Source organism: Solea solea, chromosome 15 (assembly GCF_958295425.1).
Source record: "Solea solea chromosome 15, fSolSol10.1, whole genome shotgun sequence".
In the NCBI taxonomy this organism is placed as follows: Eukaryota; Metazoa; Chordata; class Actinopteri; order Pleuronectiformes; family Soleidae; genus Solea; species Solea solea.
In genome coordinates, this window is record NC_081148.1 from 9,083,079 (window position 1) to 9,106,534 (window position 23,456).

Genomic DNA, 23,456 nt, shown 5'->3' on the forward strand with positions numbered 1-23,456 from the left:
GGGACTGTACATGGCCAATAGTAGATTTTGAGGGGCTTCCTACAGTAAATACTCCTACAGCTCATCCCTGGGTAACCTGGGTGACCTCAGCTCGAGAGCATTCTTATCTGAACAGGTCAACACCTGTACATAAAATATTACAGCCAACCAAACTACACACAATCAAAACGTGGAACAAATGGAAGGAAAATAATGTAGAATGTAGAATAAATGTAGAAATATATCTAAATGCGATGATGCAACAAGTACAATCCCTTTTAGACCACTTTCTTAAAAAAACAACAGCATTAGTGAAGGTGTAAACGAGACAGTTTTTGACGTTTGACGTATCTAAAGACACCAACTATAAAAGCTAAAACAAAAAGTAGTAGCAACAATGACAATGTCCTACTGACCATTCAGAAGAATCCTCTTCACCTTGTCTAGGTGGTTTGTGGTATTATAAGCCATAGTGTTGCTGTGTGAGACCAGGCAGATTTGCACATGCAGGCATGTAGCACAGAAATGTCACCACAGACATGAAAACAAACAAAAAAACTGCTATACTGAGAAACATAGAGAGTGTTGTTTGGAGCTGATAGGCTTAATTAGCTCTGTGTGAACTCAATTTGGCAATGATTTTAATGTAACAGATATTCATTTATTTTTAAAAAGTAACAAATTACAGCTCTAGTGTGCCATGTTGGCAGTTGATGTTATGCAGAAAGCTGAAAATGGAATTCTGTGAATTCTGGCTTTCGGTTGCCTCTGCAGCACAGGCTTCAACGGCAAATAAAGCACACAAGGCCTAGATCAGTGTTTATCTACCGATGAGCCCTCAGTTTTTGAAAGTAAACATTAGATTTGTTTTTAATATGCAGCAAAATATGCCCAGTGTGCATGCAGTTATAAAACACTTCAGATATAACAAAAAAAAATGCAGCAGCACAATTATAGCACAAAAAAGATATACCTACATACAAGCCAAACTGTTAAAACCACCACTTTAGAGCACAATCTAGAACAAATGCAGGTATGTGATGCTCATATAGGCCTTGAAGTCAAAAGGCAATGGACCTGTAGTTTGTCCTTGACATTGAATAAAAGATGATTCTACTGTTGGTAAGCAAAGAAGGAAATGCAAAGTGATGCAGAGAAACTGCTGAGAGACACAAAGGAGGAACCGACTAAATTGAACATAATGGAGTAATGAAAGAAAAAAACAATAAAAGAGCTGTGTGTGGTGGGGAGAAAGTTTGAATATACAATATATGTGTGCGTGTCTGTGTGTTTGTGTATGGAGAGCTGAGAGCAGAGAATGAAAAATTAAATAATGGGAGAGAGAGTAGTGGAACGATCAAAGAAAGAAAGTAGATTTCTCGGTCCTACTTGACAGAATGAAGTTTTGGATTCTGCCTCCACTGCTACTGAGGCAGGCTGCTCATGATTATTCTTCTTGTTTGAGCTGGCAAAATACTAGCAACCTCTGTGGGGTTGTTATGTGGTATATGCAACACAGACAAGCTGAGCTGCCTATTATTCAGTTATATAACATTGATTTATTCGTAATAATTCTGACAAAGGAGCAAACAAAATAATTTATAGGTGCTATATGTAAGAAATGTATTATATGAAGTCATAAAATAACCATGATGTGTCATTAAATATTAAGAAAAACATGTTGAATTGGAATAGTGGCTTCACTTAGAACAGCGTTGCTACCAGTATATTTGTGAAATAAGTTTTAATTTGTGCATAGTCTGTTGCTCCACCCAGCAGTTCAACACACATGCTCAGAGGGAGCAGAGAGCAGCGTTAAGCATCATAAATACTGAATGATACCAAAGCTAAAAATCCTTACTACCCCTCTCAAAAACGTCTTGACAAGAGGAGAAAGACAACAAAGATTTGCAGTTGAGATACATCAAATATATGTAATATATATAATATATGAGCAAACTGATGACAGACATTCTGGTGTAGATACTTCAAGGTTAACTAACCCTTTCACTCTGTCTTTCTCTCTCTCCCTTTCTCTTGCCCTCTTTCTCACACACTGTCAGTGGATATTTGACATATTTTTAAGTTTTTGTCATCTCCTCTCACTGTGTGATTATTCTCTACTGCTGCTCTAAAGCAGACACATCTTGACTTTCAATCTCTCCACCTGTTGCTGACACACTAAAACCTACTAAATAGGTTCAATATTTATAAAAAATAAAGTGAGACAGTCGTGTATGTGTACTGTATGTGTTAAAAGTGCATCGTCCTTTTTCCTTATTTCAGAGGATTTGGCACTCCCCACCTAAAGCGACCTCATGCGAAAGTTTTAAATAATAAAGGTTATTGTTGTTTTCCCACATGTATCACGTGTAATGGTATTATTACTTGCTTCCTTGTTTGTTACTGCCAGAATGAACACGATTTAACAAGATTAATAACGTATTACATTACATTGTATCTAAAATTTGAACTGATGAGAAGGGACATGCTATTGAGTGTTAAAGCAAAGTAATCAGTAATCAAGGCAATTCCAGCCATGTACAACCTGGGCTTCAGTACGTGACTGTTAGTTCTTGTCAGTGATTTCTGCTGCCCACCAGTTTTCTTCCACATTTTTCACCTCTAAAAAAATGGAGAGAGTTCCTGTTGTGAACTGAACCCCACCAATTATTTCCAGTACTTCTTTTAACTTTCAAGCAATATATAATTTCAAATTGTTTGGTAAAAGTGTGCTGTTGGCAGTGTTGTATTGAAAGGGCATATTCAGTACTTTTTGCCTGTTTAAGATTTTCTTTCTGTGTGTGTTTTGGTTTCAACTGCACTACAAAAGTGACAAGCCTTTTAACAAGCACTATAGCAGAAGCAGTTGATGGATGTGATAGCCAAATATTTTCTTTCATCTTTGTATATATATTTTTGTCTCCCCAGCCTGCTGAGGGACATCAGGTCAGGTGTCAGTGCCACCACCAGAGGGCTCCCTCTTTACAGCAACAGAGCTACAGACAGATGGACAAACGGATGCAGCATCACTATGACAAGGCCACCCAGACGTACTGGAGACCGCTAAGCCATGCTGTGAGTCTGAACGTCCGCAACAGCGATAACAGCTCCCCCGAGGAGTGCACTCTCTCAACCTTTGTTTTGCAAACCGCAGTTTCTGAAAGCATAAGCTGTTATTTCCTCCATTATCGTGCTGTTTGCTTGGTGCAGTAGTGCACGTCACATTTAAACAGTCACATCGGGATAAACTGACCATGTGCACATGTGCAACATGTTGCTGAGTCATCCCACTTACTGTAATTCAGTCAGTCTATCATTTATCTTCTGCCTCTTTCCAGCTGGCATGTCTAAACTGTTAGATGACTGCGCCCTGCCCTTTCTATAGCAGGCAATTTATTAGGTTGTTAGTGGGCTTGTCACTCTATCTTGCTCACTCTCCCACATCTCACACTGAAGTCAGAGTTGTGAGGCCAGTGTTAACGTTTGAGTGATGGGGACAGAGGAGATGTACAGTAGGGCAATAGGAGGAAAAGAGGATGGAAGATTCATTGGAGAAAGACAGAGAGAGAGAAAGACAGACAGAGAGAGAGAGGGAGAGAAATATGAAAGATGAAAGATTGATAGATAGCCGTTACGTGAGTTCAGTGTGATGCCACAATAGCATGCTCTGTGGCCGCCAAGTTATTGATTCAATAGCATGAGTGCCACAGGCAGGGTGCCTAGTAAACACTCACCTAATTGACCCGCTTTTAATGCACACACACAAACAGGTTTGCACTGCTATACTTTTAAGGACACTGCACTGAATTACATTCCTTTGGGCAGCCTAAACAAAGCGCTGCGTTATCCCTAACATAAACCATAACCAGTTTATGCCTCACCCTAACCTTGATATAAACACAATTTAAATCTTAGCCTGAAACTTCCTCATAAGGACCAGGCTTTACTCTCCCTGAGGAGTACTGGTCCCCACACACACTAGAAAAAAACCAACTCTGGTTGATATATTTAGTTGAAAGTATAGTTTTATGTGATAGAGGGAAGCTACAGAAAAAAATGAAAGGAAAAACCAACAAGCTCAATAACTAAGGTGGGCCTGCCTACCACAAGAGCCTGTGGTTTAACAGTTGCTATGGAAACTATCAAAGCAGGGCTAGCGGTACTCGGTGGACATCATCTCTATGGTGGAAACATCTATCTGTGACCTGGAGTGTCTGGTGTATATTTTCACACTCCAAGATGAAACATAGCAGGACTGAGTTTGTTCCATTTTGTTCTTTGTTTGCCTCCTATAATCTACATCACCATGTCATCACTACATTGAACACTATTTCCTGCTCTGTGTTTTGCAGGGTTGTGGGGAAAAACACATTATGGTAGTGACATTTGGATTTTCAGAGCATGCTGTTCCTCTAAAAGGTTAACTGGGAGTTTTTTTTGTTGCGTGTGGTTATTTTTGACACAGAGTACAGAGTAAACAAATAACAGAGAGAAGCGAAATGCTTCTTCCTGAACTGTTTCTTACTTTTAAACAGTATCAAAGCTTTTCTCTCACACTGACAGGTATAGCACCTTGAGCTCAATGTGTTCTTCAAGCAAGGCTTCACTTATGCTTCTCATATTTTCCCAAACACTCTTTATACTGCCAGTTTGGCTCTCTGGCTTTTCTAAACCTTGCCATTTCAAACGCCAATATTATTTAAGTTTTTGCTTCCGTAACTTTCAGTACTCCTCCCTCCAACACACACATGCACACACATACATCCTATCTTTCCTTTTCCTTCTTCTTTTTGAGTGATTAATCCCCTGACAATTAAAGTCCTGCTGTGTCGAAGTGTTGGAGTAGCTCCTCTTTCTCTGAGTGCGAAGCTGGACGTATCCATGGAGAATAATTTCAGTGTCACAGGTCAGAAGCTATAATCCTTTTTTTAGCTCTTTAGCTTTTGATCACTTCTATGAAGTTTCCTTATCAGTAGCCCAGAGGATGAAGTATACAACATGGCCCTTAGAGATCGAGAATTGAGTCTTGCCAACTTGACCATTGACTCCAGAAAAAAAGTTTACATCTTTCAGATGTAAAGTCAGTTTGTACATTTTCCTTAACAATTTGACTCTTGCTTCTCAGGGGAATCATTCATTGCTGTGCTTTTTGGTCTTAGATTTCAAAACATTGTGGGGGTTTGTTTTTTTTGTTGTTTTTAACATATTTAACTGTTTGTGGACGCCAGGGATGTGCTTGTCTCCTAACGTCTCACAGTCTGAATGCTTTGGCAACACATCCTGACCAACTACTGTGGGCACCACTTCCTACAGCTTCCCCTTTCTTAATCTGCTTACAATCCAATTTTGAGTCCAAACGTCTGCCGTGGAAAAAAAAATGTTGATGTTATGGTCAGTGTACAACATGCAGAGAATTATTGGACACAATTTTTCACAGTGAGATGCACGGAATGAGCGACGTATCAAACCGCCTAAATGTCACTTGAAGGAAATAATCTTCTTGAAAAGCTCCCCTGAGCAATCACAGGAGCATACCTTTTTGTCCCCATCTTCATTTTGCAAACAAATAAAACATGAATGGTATGATTTGAGTAATACTCGATGTAACACAGTATAAAACTGTTCAGCCTTGCATTTCTGTTCATCTGTTTTTTTGTTCTGTGGGTGTGTGTGTACTTGAATTTCTTACCTCTTTAGGACCTTTGCTGGCATAACCACTGATTTTTGTCGTCATGGAGACCAAAACCTGGTCCCAATGAGGCAGAACCTCATTTCTGAGGAACTGGTTAAGTTTAGGGCTAAGATTTGAACTGTGATTTGGTGAAGGTTTGTGTTAGGCATTAACTGGCTGTGCTTAAGGACGGGGATAAAGGCTGTCTGAATGAATGGAACTCAATGCAGTGTCCTAAGAAGAATAGCTGTGCAAACCTGTGTGTGTGTGCATATATGTGTCTGTGTGTGCACAAACTACCACATGTGTCAACACACACTCATTGTGAGTGAACACTGAGTTCAGCAGACTGAGGACTGGGGAGCCGACCTTGTTAATAACCCAGATAAACAAACACGCAGATGAGCAGCAGCAGTGAGACAAAAGCAACACAATAGGCAGTGTTTCATCAGTAATAGACAGAGAGGGTAATTAGAGCTCTACTCCCACTCCCTCTATGCATTTCCCCTATCTTAATCTCTCTCTCTCTCTCCTCTCATACCTCTCGTGTCTTTTAATCACTCCTGCTGTCTCGCTCTTTTCTTTCTTGCTTCAGTGATATCTTTGTTTCGCTATGTTTTTTGTTTTTCTCATTCTCTCTTTGACATCTCATCTCTCCTCATACGTAACATGTAATTAGATCAATACTAACACACACACACACAGAGAAAGAGAGGACAGCAGAGCGATAGACGGGAGGATTGATCAGTGTTAAGCTGTTGGTTGAAAGAAAAAACTTTTCCTCCCTCAACTCCTGTCATTACCTCTCCACCCACATCCTCTCAAGTCTGCCCTTTTGCATCACAGATACACCTTCCGAAACACACACACACACACACACACACACACACACACACACACACTGGCCCATCAATTCATTCTCACACGGCAGAGTAATTTTGGACAGGTGAGGATTAAATTTGCCAAACTTAGTGGAGTAAGACGTTGTTGTCAGACCTGAGCATTAGCTGCAGGCAACTCTATGTAGTAGATAAAAGGATTCACACAGAGAGTCTGTTTTGGGAACATGTAATCTTGGTTTCTTCTAAATACTGTCGAAAAAGGTTGTAGGATCAACAAGAACAACTTTTAAATTCTTGTCCTGCTTAACCCAGTTTCACCCTTTACCTTTGGGTGTCTTCACAGATGCAAATAGTTTTAAACATGCTGAGAGTGCAATTTACTCAGAGAACGGAGAAGAATCATACATATAACACAATTACATGGTGTTGTTTGTTGTTTATTGTTTTGTTGCATCATATATCATATTTTTTTTTTACATCCAGAGCTGAACGTCATATTAGCTTTTCTGCCACAGCACAAAGCAAGTAGATTTGAAACATATAGTATGTAATTTCTGCCACTCTCAATCAAAACAATACCAAAAGACTTGGATGACATTGGAAATCAGCGTGGGATTGTGGGAATTGTAAATTTGTTGTCTCGTTTGTTTCCCCTGTGTGTTTATAGCTTCGGCAGCAGAACGTGCTGCAAATTCAGTGACAAACACACCCTGAAGTGAAAAATACAACACGCTGGCTAACTAGTAGTACCACATATTTCTTTCCTTACTCTGACATTTCATGTGGTTTGGATATACTAGAGACAACAAAGCACATGACATCTTTAAAAGACGATCAGAATTAAAAGGTCCATTAACTTATTAACAAATTTCGATGGATTTAGAGTTCTGGAACCTTTCTGGCTAATGTAAATACTCTACTCAAAAACATGTCATATTTGGTTTTGTCTTTCTTTTCTTTTTTGATATTTTAATGAAGAAATCTTGCATATTACATCTTTAAGTCCTCTTATATTCCTCCCGTTGTTTGGCCCTGACCACATAACAGAACTATTGATTCAATGTTTTTTTTTTTATTATTTTACCAGAAGCGTGTACTGTGTGGGTGGTAAAGGCTGTTCCCATTGTGCAGGCACAACAATCCAGAAGGATACAGCTATTTAGAGTTTGCTTTCCAAGGGTGAACAGTTTTTATTCCCAGAGAAAACGAGCAAGAGTACGATTAACCACCTTTGAACCCGGGTACTAATGATAGAAAATAGAAAAAAACCCCACAAAACTTATATTTCTTAAATTTCTTATGTCCTTGTCCTTGTGAAGCTCTCTCGGCCCTGGGAGAGCCTTTACAGCGATAGGAAACGATGGGAAACTTTTTAAAAAAAATTGACAGCCTAAGCTGCTCTGGAGGTCTAATAAAGCTGCCAGACTCTGTCAGGATCATTTGAGAGCCCTACAACAGACCCTCTCTTTTTCTCATTGCTGAAGGTTTTTTCTCACTGCAAATGAAGCCTCAACATGAGACTTCTGCCAAGACCTCCTGCTGAAACAGTTGTTGATGTTCAAGGAAGGACATGGGCAAGAGCAGATCAGGAAAACTCATTCCTTTCCCCTCCCGCAGTCTCAGTAGGAGGGCTCTAAAAGAGTCTGGGTTGGACTAGCTGGGAATTTACCACCTTCACGTTGTATTCTGTATCTGTTTATTTCATCCTCTTACAAAATCAAAATGTCTTTCTTTTGTAATATGGAAGAATGTGAGAGGAGGTCTGTCTGCTTAACTTGACAGCTCTGCTGTCCCCTCACTAAATTGGGGCAGGGACTTACTTAACACAACAATATGTGTTGTACTAAAGGTCCAGTGTGTAGTATTTAGTGACATGTAATTTGAGACTGCAGAGTGCAAAAAAACTGAGTCCTCTACTCACCCCTCCCTTTTTCAAGTCTCCACATACCAGAAAGGTAGGGACAGTGTCATCCCTTGGCAGTGCTGTTTCACAGGTTAGCTCATCTGTGAAAGCTATTTACCTTTCCATTATCACTGTCTTTTGCTCTACCTACGATGGTGTGCTCTACACTGATGGATGGTAATGGAAACCACACTTTCTACAGTGACACAGAAAGAAACATCAAAAAGATGAAAGAAGTCAGATGTTTAAAATGGTAATTAGTATATGCTAATAGCTAATACAGTAGTATCTGTTGAACAGAGTAAGGAACAGTGGCAGATGTTGTGGAAAGGATCGTCTTAATGTAAATTTGTTTTCTCATAAAAATACACAATTCCATATTAACATGTGTGCATGTTTTTCCTCATGTCATAACCTCTTGTGTTTTTGTAGTTAAATGTCAGTGTACAGAACTTTGCAGTTTATTTGCTCTCTGCGTGTCGACGTAGGTCTGCTTGTGTATGTTTTTGTGTGCTGTGTTAACCAGGATATGTCATTAACAATGTCCAGTGTTTATGCCTGGGAGTGTGGTTTTCCTGTGTGAGCTTGCTTCTCTGTGTGCTCTGTGTGCTCTGGTGCATCATGCCTTTTGTACCTTGTGTTTTTTCCTCTGTGTAGGGTTTGTTGCCCACCCCTCTGCTGTCCCCGTGGCAGGCACAGCACCAGGGCTTGACCCGTGCCAGCATGCCCCAGCGCAGACAGAGTGAGTCACTAACATTCTTTGCAGTCTCCTCGCCATCTTTACACAACACAACATAGCCAGGGAGTCTAGTCTATTTCTTGGTGTCATCTTCTTATCTTTGTCAACTGTCCCTTCCCATCCACCATAGTTCACAGTATTGTCATCATACAATGTGCTGGTGATATAACAGTCCATCTATCACAACGTGAAGAGTAAACTTTGCACCACTCTTAAGGTGACCAAAAGTTTGATGCTGTTAAGAAAGATGGGAAGATAGAAACAATCCCACTGCATTTACAGCAACTGCACTTAATCCCAGTGAATCTTGCAACAAAGCCTCTGCATTACACTGTGCTGATGAAGTAGTATAGGTGAGGCACATAAAAGAGAGCTTAAGTTATTAAACAGACTTTAGAAGGTGGGCATACAAGGTGGGAGAGTCAAAAGCAAAAAACAACAACAAAACAAAATATAATAAGAAGATCCCACGCTGTGCTCTTCTGATATTCCCATAGGGTTCAGCTTTGTTTTTTTAACTCTCAGGTTACTTCAATATCAAGTGCTCTTGCATTTTTATACTATTTTGAAAAAAAATGTGTGACAGCTGCCCAGCATTTCGTCAAAAGTTTCCTCAGTAAATAGCATGGTTTAATTGAAAAGAAGGTCTGTACAGTAGGAGGAAAAGGGTGGGAGGGAAGAGGTAATTACACGAAAACATTCTAAATTCCAATTGGCAGTCATATTCAAACTAAGATGAGAAAGGGCGTATGAGAGGAAAACAAGTGTATTTTTGTACTACTGGATAATCCCCTACTTCTCTGACCCCCTACTGTGAGCTCTGTCTGTAAACAAACCAGCAGAGTTCATGCCAGTACCAAGGTCTTTAGAATAGAAATTGCCAGTGTTAGACTAGGGAATAAATAGGTAAAACTTTTTACACAGGTCTTCTTTAATGGAGGTTGTAGAAATAACATTTTGCATTAACTTGGTTTGTTTGATGTGACCATGGGTGAAATTTTTGCAAGCATGTGCTGCATTTTAATTACGGATATTTTTTTAAACCAAATACGTGTCAGTCTGTGTCTGTGCTTTCTCCTTTTATCCCTCCGACCTCTAACCTCTCTCTCTCTCTCTCTCTCTCTCGCTCCCTAATCTCTGTGCACACTCAAAAAAACCTGAAAATCAATCTCCCTTGTTCTTCCTCTTGTACCTTTGCCTCCCTCGCACAATGGCAAGGAGTGGAGCACCTAGTGCAGTACTTCACTGACACAGCGTGGTACAGTAATCCTTTCTTTAACATGAAGTGGACTTGCTGCCCCCACCATCCTGAACTCCTGCACGCTGAGCTGTGGTGTCATGTGGAAACGATACAAGCATGACCCTTGACATCTGGGTTTGCATGCTCTGCATTGGGTTTTGGGTTTTTCTTCTTTTAACTTTGGCTGGGTTTTCTTAATTAACGACAGTTCACTGATTTAGAAATCTCTACCTTGATCATTTTTTTGGTTTTTGTTCTTCAATTTCACTTCTTCATTTGTGCAGTTCTATTAAATAGTATTGCTCTGCATGTATTGGTAAATCTCTGTGTGGATTTGTTTTCCTGTATTTTATTTTATTGAAGCCTCCATCTGGAAAAATTTGGATAATGTGTATTGAATGGAAAAGTGTTTTTTTTAATTTTTTATTTTAAAATAGCTTGTACTATTTGACATGGATGCACATTACTGCTGTACTAAGCAGTCGCCTTCATCTTAACATGCACTATCAACAGCAGTGAGCAACAACAAACACAAGACAAATCTAAGTAATCTCACATCCTCTGCTGTCACACTCTCTCTCTCTACAGCCTAATTTCAATCACAATCCAAATGGCCATTTTCACAACAACCTGTATTAAAACGATAGTATGAAGTCTAATCGTGCTTTAAAATGGAGTGAAACCATATTGTTACTAGTCACCTGTTTATGTGCTGCAATTCAATTGTCTTCTTGCATATGTCAAAAGGTTTATTTACATCTTTTTCATGGTCTTGCATGTTGCTTATCCGATCACATATTATGTTTTATGGGGAGAGCGTCTGTCAGGGGCTCCTGACATTGCCATCATTACAGAGCGTTGATATTTATGTACTTGCAGTGCGGGGAAGAGCTTACAAAGAGAATGACTGCCATTAGTTATTAGCATCTGCATGATTTGCAGGTGGTAGTGGTCATGTCATCATATCTAGGTGATTTAAAAGTTCATCTATCAGAGTATGTAGAGCATCTGCATATTGCTCATCATTGTAAGAGGATTCTTCTGGCTTGAGTACTTACAAATATATGCAATCATTTTAATTGTTACACATTTTACAAAGTACAATTTTGGTCCAGATTATTCAAACTGAAAATACAAAAAGGTCTGTACCGACAACATTTTAGTATGTTCTTGTCCTGTTGTGAATGAGACAGGAACAAAACAGTAATTCAGGATCATCATCATAATTCCATCCACCTGCTAAATGATGCTGCTTTGATTTGCTTTGGTAAATCAAAGCTGTTTTTCTTGAATTTTGATTGAAGCTCTTGTGAAGCTGAGAGTTTTTAAGTTTGAATCACAAGAGAAATGCAAGAAAGAGATGCTGCTTATGAAGGCTAAACTTGATAACATGGGTTTGTGTTTGTTAAATGAATTTTCAATGTATTTTCCTCTTTGAAAAACACTGAAAGGTGGTTGAGGGTTTTGTAACAGGACAGTGGAGGCATTGTGGCAAGGGACCAGGAGATGGAGCTGTGGCCTCGGACATTTACTCCCACTCACAGCACAGCCGACTGCTGGAAGAAAGAGGCAGAACTGCCTGACCTGCTCGACTATATACCCACATCCTCTGAGATGATTTCACTCCCTCTGTGGGCGTGTTTCTGATGAAACTTAAGTTAATTCTTTTCAGTAGCTTTAGACAATTCAAAGTGGATTTAGATCCTTTAGGTTATGCTTAAATTGACATCCATTGAAAATGACCTTGATTTCTAAAACTTAAAAAGTCAAAAATTGCGTAGTGCTAACAGAAGAAATAACCTTAACTTTTTTAATTTATGCTGCAATCGTTAGATTTTTTGCAAAATTTAGATTCAGAAAACTTTATTTATTCCCAAGGGGCAAATGTACTTCTATACTGGATAAGATATTCATCCATCCATCCATCCACCACTTTATCCTCCACATGAGGGTTGTGGAGCTGCTGGTGCCAGTCCCAGCTGACATAGGGACGGAAGGCGGGGTACACCCTGGAGAGGTCGCCAGTCCAACGCAGGGCCAGCATAGAGACGAACAAGCATTCACTCACACTTACAGTCAATTTAGAGTGTCCAATTAACCTCTGCATGTTTTTGGACATGTGGGAGGAAACTGGAGAACCCGGAGAAAATCTATGCACACATGGGCAGAACATGCAGACTCCAATTTTTAGTAATTTTAGTATTTTAGTTTTAGTATTAGGAAATGTCTGTCCATCTGTTGTGCCTGTGCACTTTAACTGTTTTCACCACGGGCGAATGAGAAACATCCTCTCGATTCTTTGTATGTCTGGTACATGTGAAGAATTGACAATAAAGCTGACTTTGACTTTGACTTTGACAGAGAAAGGCCCAAGACTGGGACACAAACCAGCAACCTTCTTGCTTTGAGTGCTGAGTAATAACTACTGTGTGGCTCTAAGATATTTATGTCAAATTCAATGTGTTTATCCTTATCTAAACAACTCAATCCTGACTGATTGGGTGGACTAAGAAAGTAGTTAGCCGGATATTTTTTTCCATTAGCCAAGAAAGATGGCTGAGAAAAAAAAGTTAGAATACTATCCTGCCGTATACTACACTAAAATTGTGGAGTCTTTAAACTAAGAGGGTTTTTAGAAAGGGACTGTGGAGATGCTGTATATCATGACTGACTAAACCAATTGAATGCAGGAGTGATGAAACAGATGCGAACACTTTGAAGTCATAATGAGAGATTGTCTTTTGAAACATAGTGCATTATGTTGGCTCAGCGGTTAATTGACACAGAAATATTGGAACAGTGTAAGCCTCACTGACAGTAATTGTTGTTGAAGTGTTATATTTGACTGAACAGGTGTGTTTACAGTACACCACTGAATGTCCCCTAGTGGAGGACAACGCCTCGGTTGGTCTAAATTCACACAGTTAAGTGCTCAGCATGCTCTCAGAATGTTTTTTAAGCCCCTTATCAGCAGGGAAGGCAGAATGACTCAAAGACATCAGTAGATTTGAGACACTAACATGGCAAGGTTATTCTGCACTGCTTGTTCCCACCGCAAGCGCTGAATCCGAGCTTCCTCTGTGACTTTGCCCTTCCTGTTCAAGGGTTGTTTGAGTGACTAGCAGAGAGACACGCTGTGATATTAAGGAGTAAATAAACAAGTCAAAGAAAGGCAGAATGTTGGATGTTGAGTGTTGATTCAGAATTTCATTCGGAGGTACAAACGTTTTTTTTTTTTCAAATTCCTGCTTTCAATGGGCATCAAAGACACCATGAAAATTTTTCAAAAAAATTAAAAATCTGTTTTTCTTACATTGAAAGGGAAATGAGTCCTTCCTCATTGTCCACTAACACCCATTGAGGCTTTATACTTGTTCTTTTTTTATCTTATTGATATCTCTTTCTCTTTTTCTGCAGCCTCAAGTACTACAGCCTTACAGTCCCTGCCCCAGCGAGCACCTCCACCAGGGAAGAATAATAAAAATTCCCCCCACCGAGGGCCACAGTGATGTCACAAGGACCAGGTCAGAGGAAAGGACCTGTGCAAATGCTGACCATCCCCTTGAAGGCCTTATTTCAGATATGACTGCCCCAGCATACACCACCAAGAGGAGTAATCGTCTAAGCTACCACTCACACTTTCCAGGCTCTAGGGCTCCACAGGAGGTAACAGCTAGAGACAGCCCAGCACCAGTGGCTTGGTCTGCAGCACAGCATGAAGGGAGAGAACCAGCTGTGATGCTGCAGAACTCTGTCTCTCCAAGATCTGCTGGTTCGTCTTGCCCTCGCCTGCTGCAGCCCCCTCGACTTCATAAGCACGTGTCTCTCCCTGCACTCAAGCCAGGGTTCACTGGTAACTTTGCCTCTCCGAAGCTGGGCTCCTCTTCAGGGCCTTTTCCGAACCATACCAAGCAGCTGCCCCCCCCATTTCGAGGCCTTCCTTGCTTCAACTCTGGACCCCAGGCGCAGCTTCCAAGTCTACGTCGCACTTCACTGCTTCAGCCTCACAGAGTATCAGACCCTTGCAAAGATCCACGGTTCAAAGACTCAAAGACCCTGGGTCAGACAAGTTCTTAATCACTTTGAGCCAATCATGTGTCCCCAAGGCAAAGATTCCATAGGGAGCATAAATCCACTCATCAAAACTCAAACATAGACTAAATCTCATCCCCATTTTGACCTAGCCAAGATAAAAGCATTACTGTTTCATCTTGTGCGTGTCTGAGAAACATACACTGTGCTCATAATCCAATTGACCGTCCGGGGTCATTGTTATTGTTTTTGTGGCTGTTGTACAGCACCATCTAAATTAGCTTTCATAAATTCAGCCCAAATGAGGGATTAGGGTACATAATGCAACAGGATTGTAACTTCACTACAATGCACAAGAAATGTCCAGGCATAATTATACGATTTATTGCAGCAAGAAGACACGTAAAACATGATCTAGAGAGGTGTGAACTGGGGTAGTGGCGGCAGAGCTTTGCCAGTGGCAGCATTGGGGTAGCAAGTGAATGTGAGATTGACTGACAGATTGTGGTCAGCTGGCAGTCTGATTACAGCTAGGGCACATGACTAACATGTCCTGCATGAACTAATGCAAAGCTTCATTTAACTCGCTTTGCACATGCTCCTGAATATGGCTTGTGCAAAAAAAAAATATTAGTCAGCCTTTTGTATTCATGTGTAGTACCTGCTGGCTATTAACACATTTTAAAGTCTAACTTCAGTTCTCACACAGCTGTGACCTCTGACACACACAAGCGTTTGATTTTAAACGCTGAAATGACCTGAACGTGAACTTTTTCAGTGTAGTAGTAGGCCCAGGGGAGGATGGGGCAAAAACAGGGAGTGGTAGAGAAAGGAAAGGTAAAGCAAGGTAAAATAACAGTGGAAGTAAAATTGGGGCTGTAGACCGAAAAGCAAATATCACAAAGCTCTCTGAAGCTGTCACTTCAGAAATTAAATTATGTTTGTATGAAAGTGGGTGTGAGTGTGAGCGATGAGACAGAGGCGAGGGACAGAGTGCCCACGCTGTTGCTGCATATACAGTATGTTTTTTTTAGTTTAGTCTGCTACGCTTCCCTCTTCAGTCAAACTTTGAACCCTGCACATATAAGCAAAAGCGGTCGCAGACCTTCTGTGCAATTTTGAGTCAGATGAAATATGGGTCTATAAAAAACAATATCATGCCGGTGCTGGAGATACAATTAGGAGAAACCGTACACAAGTGAAAAACTGGCTTTCATAATGTACAAAAGAGCAGTGGGATAAAGCACTCACACACTTATATAAGCTCAGGTACAATGTAGACTCACTCATGAGGGACACTCATGCACAGACACACAAAGTACTCTTACACTTTGAAGGGTCGGTTATTATTTCAGGGTTATTTTGTGTTTCTTTAGATGGAAAATGGTGAGGAGTAACAGGAACCTTGATGAAAGAGCAGACAGCATGCAACCAAGCTCATTTAGTATCTCTCTGGATAATGAGTTGCCTTAGTAGATGATCGTAACACAGACACATCATCTGGGGGATGTAGGAAATGTCACTTGAATCCGCTACAAATACATCTGTTCCAGAAGTGCTGAGAACTTCAGAAGTTAGCTGCTGCGTTTCATCATTAAAGTGACCCTTGATCTGATTTGTGGGAGAAAAAAAACCTCATAATAGTATGTTAATAATTTCGTAGTTTTAATATGTTTTTCCAACATGGTAATTACAACGTTAATGGTGTTTATAAGAAGTCATTCGAATTTACTGTAGGCTACCATCAGTGTAATACCTTCACCTGAAAGTATTTGTGAATCAAAATTGATAATTACCATATTATTCAGTTATAATTCATCCTCCTTTTTTCCAAGTTTTTACTTCTTAATTGTTATATAAATAAGATAGTATTACAATAATATTATCTCCCTAATGAATAATACATATTATTATTCTATTACCACATTGTTATTGTCCTGCAAAATAGTTTTGAGTTAATTAAAAAAAACTCCTCCTTACATGACTCACATCACAATTGACAGACATATGAGTCTGCATCCTTGTGTGTGTGTGTGTGTGTGTGTGTGTATCTGAGCCATCGACCTACTCCCCGTCTCTCGCTCTCTTGCACATCACTTTGGGAACATCAAAGGTATTAGTGGGATATTTTCAGGTAGGGAGCCTTTAGGGCTTTACAGGTGTTTCACTTGGACTTTTGTAAAATCAGGTTTATCTCTCCTTTGCGGAGCTGGTTTCTAGTGAAACGCTCCGAAATGTCCCCTATCGGAGAGCAGCAGTGTGTTTAAAAAAGAAAGAAAAAAAAAACAGGCCTTTGACAGCAACTCTGCTCTCTTCTCTGTCAAGCCGCATGACCGCTTGGTGCACGCCTCCGGCACTGTCCGGTCTGCTGCGCCCAATAATGCACCCTGTATAGACAGAGAGAAACACACACACACACACACACGCATGCACATATATTTTTTATATATATCACACACATTTGGACACAAGCTACACAGACGCACATACACTGACAAAACTCAAAGAGACACACACATCACGTCACACTTCCCACTACCAACATAAGTGTAGCAACTTACACACGCACGCACACACACCTTGAATTTTTTACCAAAGTGTGTGTTGTGTTGTTTTGGTTGCTCTCACAAATGAGCTCTCCTAGTACACATTGATTTATCTGTCCACTGTAGCCAAAAAAAGAAGATGGCTGTCTCCAGATTAACCTGGAAAGAGGCAGAGGGCTTGTGTCGGTGTGTTTTCCCAGTGTGGATCCATGTGGCTGATAAAACATGTTTACTCGTTATTCGGCTCAATATTGTGCCAAACCGTCCGGGCAGTTAGTTGTTACTGTTCTGTAAAGCCAAAAGAAAAAAAGGAAAAGGAAAAAAGTCCAAACATTAACAACAACCAAAAAATATTTGAATGGAGTTGGAAACAGAAATGGAGATGAGAACGTCGCGCAGGAGAAGCATTAAGTTGGAGGAACAGGAAAGAGACGAGACAAAAGATGAAGACGAGATAAAATGGCGATTGCACTATGATCAAGATCCGCTGTTTTTGGCAGGTCTTGTGAAGGTGTGTGTGAGAGGAGAGGAGAGGAGAGGAGAGGAGAGGAGAGGGGAGGGGAGGAGAGGGTGACAGAATACATAGCATAGTTTGTTTGTGTGCATTGTTGTCCAGTGAATGCCCCAATTCCCTCTGCTGTGTCACTCACTGCTTAGTAATGCCAAACAGGAAATCAATGTTGCCTGTGAGTGTGTGTGCTTGTGTGTGTTTGTCTTTTTGTCACACCTCTGGTTTCCACTGGTTCATTCATGGCAGTGTGTCTATATGTGTGTGAGAGAGAGAGAGAGAGACAGATGTGAATGCCCACAGGCCAAGAGCAGACCCATGCCAGGGAAAGGGGGCCAATGCCATCCTTCTATCCCTGTGCTGTATCCCCCCATCCCCAAATCAATGTCTCTTCTCAGTTTAGCAGTCAAGACAATCTGTCTTGCTCGCTGTGCTGTAACAAAACAACCACAACTGGGCTGAAAACCCTCTGCATCGACTTGGATCAATTCTAATACAGGCTCTGAATTCACTTTATCAAAGCTGCATAATACAGCAGGTAAAAGAGTTACCAAAGGACTGTGCTGCTCTGTATTATAACTCAGAATGCTGCAGAACTGCACTTTGGCACTTATTGTACAATAATCTGTCGAAGAAGTAATTTCTTTTGCAGTTCAGTGATGCATAACAACCAATATTCTTGACTCATAAGGCAATGTTTAGACTGCAGGCAAATTGGATTTTTTTCTCTCCTAAATCTGATCTTTTCAGGCAGAGTGATCAAATCTGATTTGTGTGTCCAGGCATAACCAACCTGTTCACACTGGGTTGCTTTTGTTTTCATGCAGTCATACCTATGTCGTACTTATGTTTGTGATGTGGCTGTCAAACAAGGATGCAGGAAAAACCTGAGGTGCGTCGTCTCACTCTCCAAACAGCTGCTCTCGATGCAGAACTCCTCCACCGCACAAGAGAAAACCCGTATGCGTATATAGCAATGTTCTGTGCATCAGTCACAGCCCGCGTCACTGTGCAGTGAGGGATGCAGCATTTCCATCACCAGTTTTGATGTTGTTTGTTTTACGAAAAGACAATTTGATGTCTGCTTTGAGCAGCCAGAGCATCTGCAGAAATCTGATTTCAGACCCAAAATGCCTCTTAAGTGTGGTTTGAATCAGACTTCATTTGTTTCTTTTTTTTTTGCTGGACATGGTTTTAAAACTGCAGGTTAAAAGTCAGATTTAGTCAGACTAAGACAAGAAATGAATTTCTTAATGTCACGTAAACACGTTAGTCCAACTAAAATTGAGCTAGTCTTAGTCGGACTGACATACCTGGATAATGCAATTCATAGTGCGATTACTCCTGTGTGTATGTGCTTAGTCAGACTGGAGTCGGATTTGGCGTTGAAAGTTGTGGAGTAGACCCACTTTTGGACTGACGAAGAGACGTGTACGGCAGGTATGAAACATACAGTCCCACAACACGATCCCTCTCGCCGTTCGCTGTAAAAGGACGTAAAGGTCAACAGGATACGCACTAACTTACAGACACATACAGCGCCACCTACAGAGGCGGAGTCACATGTAAGCAGCCAATAGATTTTCTTCTCCACATGTATACTCGGAGTACTTGGCAAGTTGTCCGATTGCCCTTCTTAGTCGGACTACGGCCTACGGTGTGCAATTTTATATCCTTGTCGAACTAAACCTTGTGTATGTCGCTTTGAAAAACTAAAACGGAGGCGCCCACATTTTTAACAAAGACAGGAAGTCCACGCAGGTTTCAGCCACTCAAGTGATTTATTTTATTATTTCTTTTTTAATCACTAAGTCAGTGGCGAGGTTGAACGTGTGGATGAGTGAATTGTGTTTGTGCATGCACCAGGAGCTTTGGAGAGAGAGAGAGAGAGAGAGAGAGGGAGAGATGGAGAAACTGGCCAGGTGTGATTATGATCAAATTATTACCAATTATCAGCTGAGCAGGACAATAGAGCAACTTAACTCCTTAACTCTGCACACACTCTCGCGACCTGCAAGAAACTCGAAGAGGTCATCGAATAATAGAGAAACTGCAAATGAATGATAATAATCCTGCTATATTTATATGCATATGTATCTGCTGAATAAAGCCACTGCTTGCAACGTGTTCGAAAATCAACTTTAAAGCAAAAAGTCAAAGTGGCTAAATGCAGTTTGAAATGGTTTAATATCATCTACCAGGAGCAGGTACTGCTTAGCCACCTCTACCTGCTCCTGATGATGGTTAAAGTCAAATCCGAAGCTTGAAATGACACAAACGACTTGTGGTTTTATGTATTTGTTGTCCAACAGCAGTGGATTTGGTCGAACGGCTTAATGAACTATTAACAGCAGCTCCCAATCCACCATTCAAGATGTTACTCTTGTCATTTGTGTTTGCAGCCTTGACATTCAAACTGTTAGCAGATAAAGCACGAGCCATAATGCAGCTGTATTCATCATCTCCAGTCTGAGCTGCTGTCAGCTGTTCGGCAGCGTCTCCAGAATACTGTGCAATATTGTATGAAGCATAACGGTTGAGGGAAAGCTATACATTATATTTTTAGTACCCTTATATGCAAATAAAAAAAAATAGAAAGCAAATAGAAATCTATGATCTGAAGCACTTTATAGGACGCTGGTTATTGATGCTAGAAATAGTTTTAGACTGGATGTGAAAAGCTACTTTTACGTTTTTACAGTACCTACTTTGATTTCTCTTTTTATTCTTTCTTGGATGTAACGTGAGGCAAAGGTTGAACCAAAGATCTGACAGAAGTGTTCATCTGATCTGTCACCTCACGCTGTATTCAGGGCGTTTCTATCACACTTCCATGCATGGTTTGTGTAAGTGTAGGTCAGACATCGGAGTACAGATGATGTTGCTCTGCGTTCAGTGAGAGACCACAGAGGAAAATGCTGACCTGATAGTGAGAGGTACAACAGTCCTTAGATCTGGATCTCGGACCCTCAGCAATTCTTCAATACAAACATAATGCTGCTGATCTCGGTGTAAGATCGGAACAAAACCTCATTCTCCATTTGTTTTCCTGTTTTCCACTGTCTACTGGTTGTGGTTCTGTTGAAATAAAGTATGATTGTGAACAAAAACAACATTATTCCATGTGATGTTTTGTTAAACCTGGATTTAGTGTAATACGGGGGTTGGAGTTGTCCACAATAACGACGGACAGTTTCATTTTGAGAAAATGCCAAACATGGATAGACCTGGATATGGCTTTATTGTGTTTTCCTTGACAGGAAATGCCTGGAAGCAGTGGCATTTCTCGTAAAATAAATGAAACCAAGTATTATTACTTATCTCTGTTCCTTTCAAACCATACAACCTCTGAACACCTTGTATATTGTCCACATTCTGATGAGGTTACACATCGCCGTGATGGTGGGTGCGTAACAGGCTGCCAAGCCCAAAGATTAGCATGACACCGTCATTAATTTGGTAAAGAGGGAGATGACGTGCAAACGGTTTTCTTCTTGAAAAGGGAGCCAAGCTCTTTAATCATAAACTGTCAACTGTGAATTGAACATTTTCACGCTTGTAATTTTGTGAGTGCTGCTACTCAGAGAACACAGATTGTTTTTACAGGTAAGATGAGCTTTTCTGCGTGACACAAAGAACATAAAAACATCATTTTGCAGATGATTTTTCTCAATTTAATGAAAAATATCTAATCCATCGAGGGATGGAGAGCTTCAAACTCGTCAGAATGAGGAAGAAAGTTGATTTTAGTGTGATTTTGATACATTGTGTGTTTGTCAGTGCCACACTGGCTGGTCTGGTTCTTTCAGAAACTGATCTACTAGGATTTTCATTCCACAACCATCTCTAGGGTTTACAGAAAATGATCCGAAAAACAGATCATATCTGGTTAGCTGCAGTCGAGTCTCGTGTGTCGTGTTTTCCACCCCACGAGAGCCACCAAGTGTGCAAGAGTTCAGCTCAGCCTTACAAACATAAAGTAGGGTTAATGTCAAAATCACATCTTCCCACAGAATTGATTAAAGCCACAGCAGTAATGAGGGTGTGCGGACACACGTGCAGGCACTATCGCTGTCACATGCAGCTCAGTCGGCGTGACCAGGCTTTGTCGAGGTCAGAGGTCAGAGGATAATGGTCAGACTGGTTCTAAATGATCAAATAACCACTCGTAAATACAAAAACAATATATTGAGAAGCATGTTATATAATGTAATAGCCTCTCTTTCAGGAAAAGTTTCCTCGGTGACCACAGCGAGTCTGCAATCACTTCATCGGGTAAGTTTAGAACTGCTTTTTAACATGCATGTCATTGAGTGAACTGATTTGTTTATGTTCTGCTGCTGGTGCTGCGGCGTGTTTGATAATGATACTTCAGCTTCTCTGGCTGTTGTTGTTTTTTGGTGCTGGATTCACTCATTTGTAATGTTTGTGTTCACCGGTTTGTTGTGGATTGGCGTCTTCTACTCGTTTCTACATTTATCTTTATGTTTTCGCGATGTCATTTCACTGACTGTGATTCATTTACTTCACGAGTGCGAGATATTGATAATGTTGCTGAATATCAGCAAAAATGACCCCATCTGGTCTGACTGTTCCAATACAGAGCGGAAACTTCACCCAATTCTGTTACAACTTTGATGGCAACTTCTTTCAAACACATTAACATAATTTCTTTATTCCATTTGAAATTTAAAAAGGCCAATGAAATCTTATTTACATGAACATTTATATCTAGTTTTGGAGTCAAAATAAATCAAATCATCAATTATTCTGACTATAGTTAACGATCAGAGTCACGTATGTTGATAGATCATCACTGGTACATGTCAAACTTGAGTTAGGATGCTGATGTCTGGTTTGACAGTTGTATAAAGTATAAATTATTTTATAATACAAACAAAACAAAAATGTGCGTCTACATTAAGTTCTTGACCAAAAAAAATAGCGATCTAAATTTATTTACAATATCTTTACAGATATGTAGACTGCACTTGCTGCTCATTTTTAAATGTTTTTTTTTTATTTAATATGCTGAGTTGACTTTGTATCACTGCTTTATAGCATCACTGTCATTAATATATGTGTTGTAATATCTACAAATATTAGATATTATAAATAATAAAATAATATTTGTTTTTATTTTTGTCTTTTCTGTCTGTATGACATGAAGTTACAGTGTGTTTTCTTTTTTCATTTACATGTAATCACATGAGCCACAAAAGTAAAAGTAGTGATGTGAAATGAAACATGTGGTGTAGCAGCTGAACAGAGTTATTATGTGTAAATTAGTTATAAACAAATAATAATAATAATAAATCATTTTAATTATTTCAGCCACCTGTTTATCTTGTAGAGGGTTGAATCTAATGCTTTATAGCAAAAAAGGAAAACAAAAATCATGTATGTAAAACAGGTTTACACAACTTCAAGCCAAATGTCTGTATGTGAAATTACATTTAAACCATGATTTATTAGGTGTATTTTCTTTTTTGTTCTAGGAAAAGGTCACGAGAAAGCTCAGACGCAAGTCTGTGTATGCTTTATGAATAAAATCAGAGGTGGAAGAAGGTAAGCATGCATATTTGTCACTTTGTTATATTTGCCACCAGCCTTTATTATTATGGACTATAAACTAATATTGGCACTAAAGTGCTTAATTCTCTCCCATAAACAATGCATTTCCGTGAAATAAATGTTATGTCTTTCATTGCAATTATATTCTATAATGTATTCAGACACCCAAGTTTCTTCTTGTTGAAATGTGATTATAAGTAAATTATCCTATAACTAATCTGTTTAGCTTGTGAGCTGGTCAAGCTTTATTATGTTTGAAGCTCTAACCAGACAACAGCGACTTCAGCTCTCAGTTTTCCGTGTAAATAATTAGCAGTAAAGATGAAGGGACACTACATGACACTAAAAAACACTAATCTGATATTTATTTGTTTGGCAGATTTTGAGTCCACTTACTGTAGATCCGGCTCCACCTCAGG

The 23,456-nt window shown here is 40.0% G+C and overlaps 1 protein-coding gene across 4 annotated transcripts in view; it reads left to right on the plus strand.

The window, feature by feature from the left end:
• The window catches only part of ccser2a (coiled-coil serine-rich protein 2a), a 49,068-nt gene extending 31,569 nt beyond the window's left edge, over positions 1-17,499 (plus strand). For 2 of the 4 annotated variants that reach the window (XM_058651205.1, XM_058651206.1), the window contains exons 9-10: positions 2,911-3,057; positions 13,795-17,499. In XM_058651205.1, coding sequence (XP_058507188.1) covers positions 2,911-3,057; positions 13,795-14,454 — 807 coding nt within the window. In that variant the 3' untranslated portion in view covers positions 14,455-17,499. Of the gene's footprint in view, positions 1-2,910; positions 3,058-9,055; positions 9,141-10,355; positions 10,396-13,794 lie in introns of all 4 variants that reach the window. The other 2 variants (XM_058651207.1, XM_058651208.1) reach the window with 2 other exon arrangements.
• Positions 17,500-23,456: the final 5,957 nt, after the last annotated feature.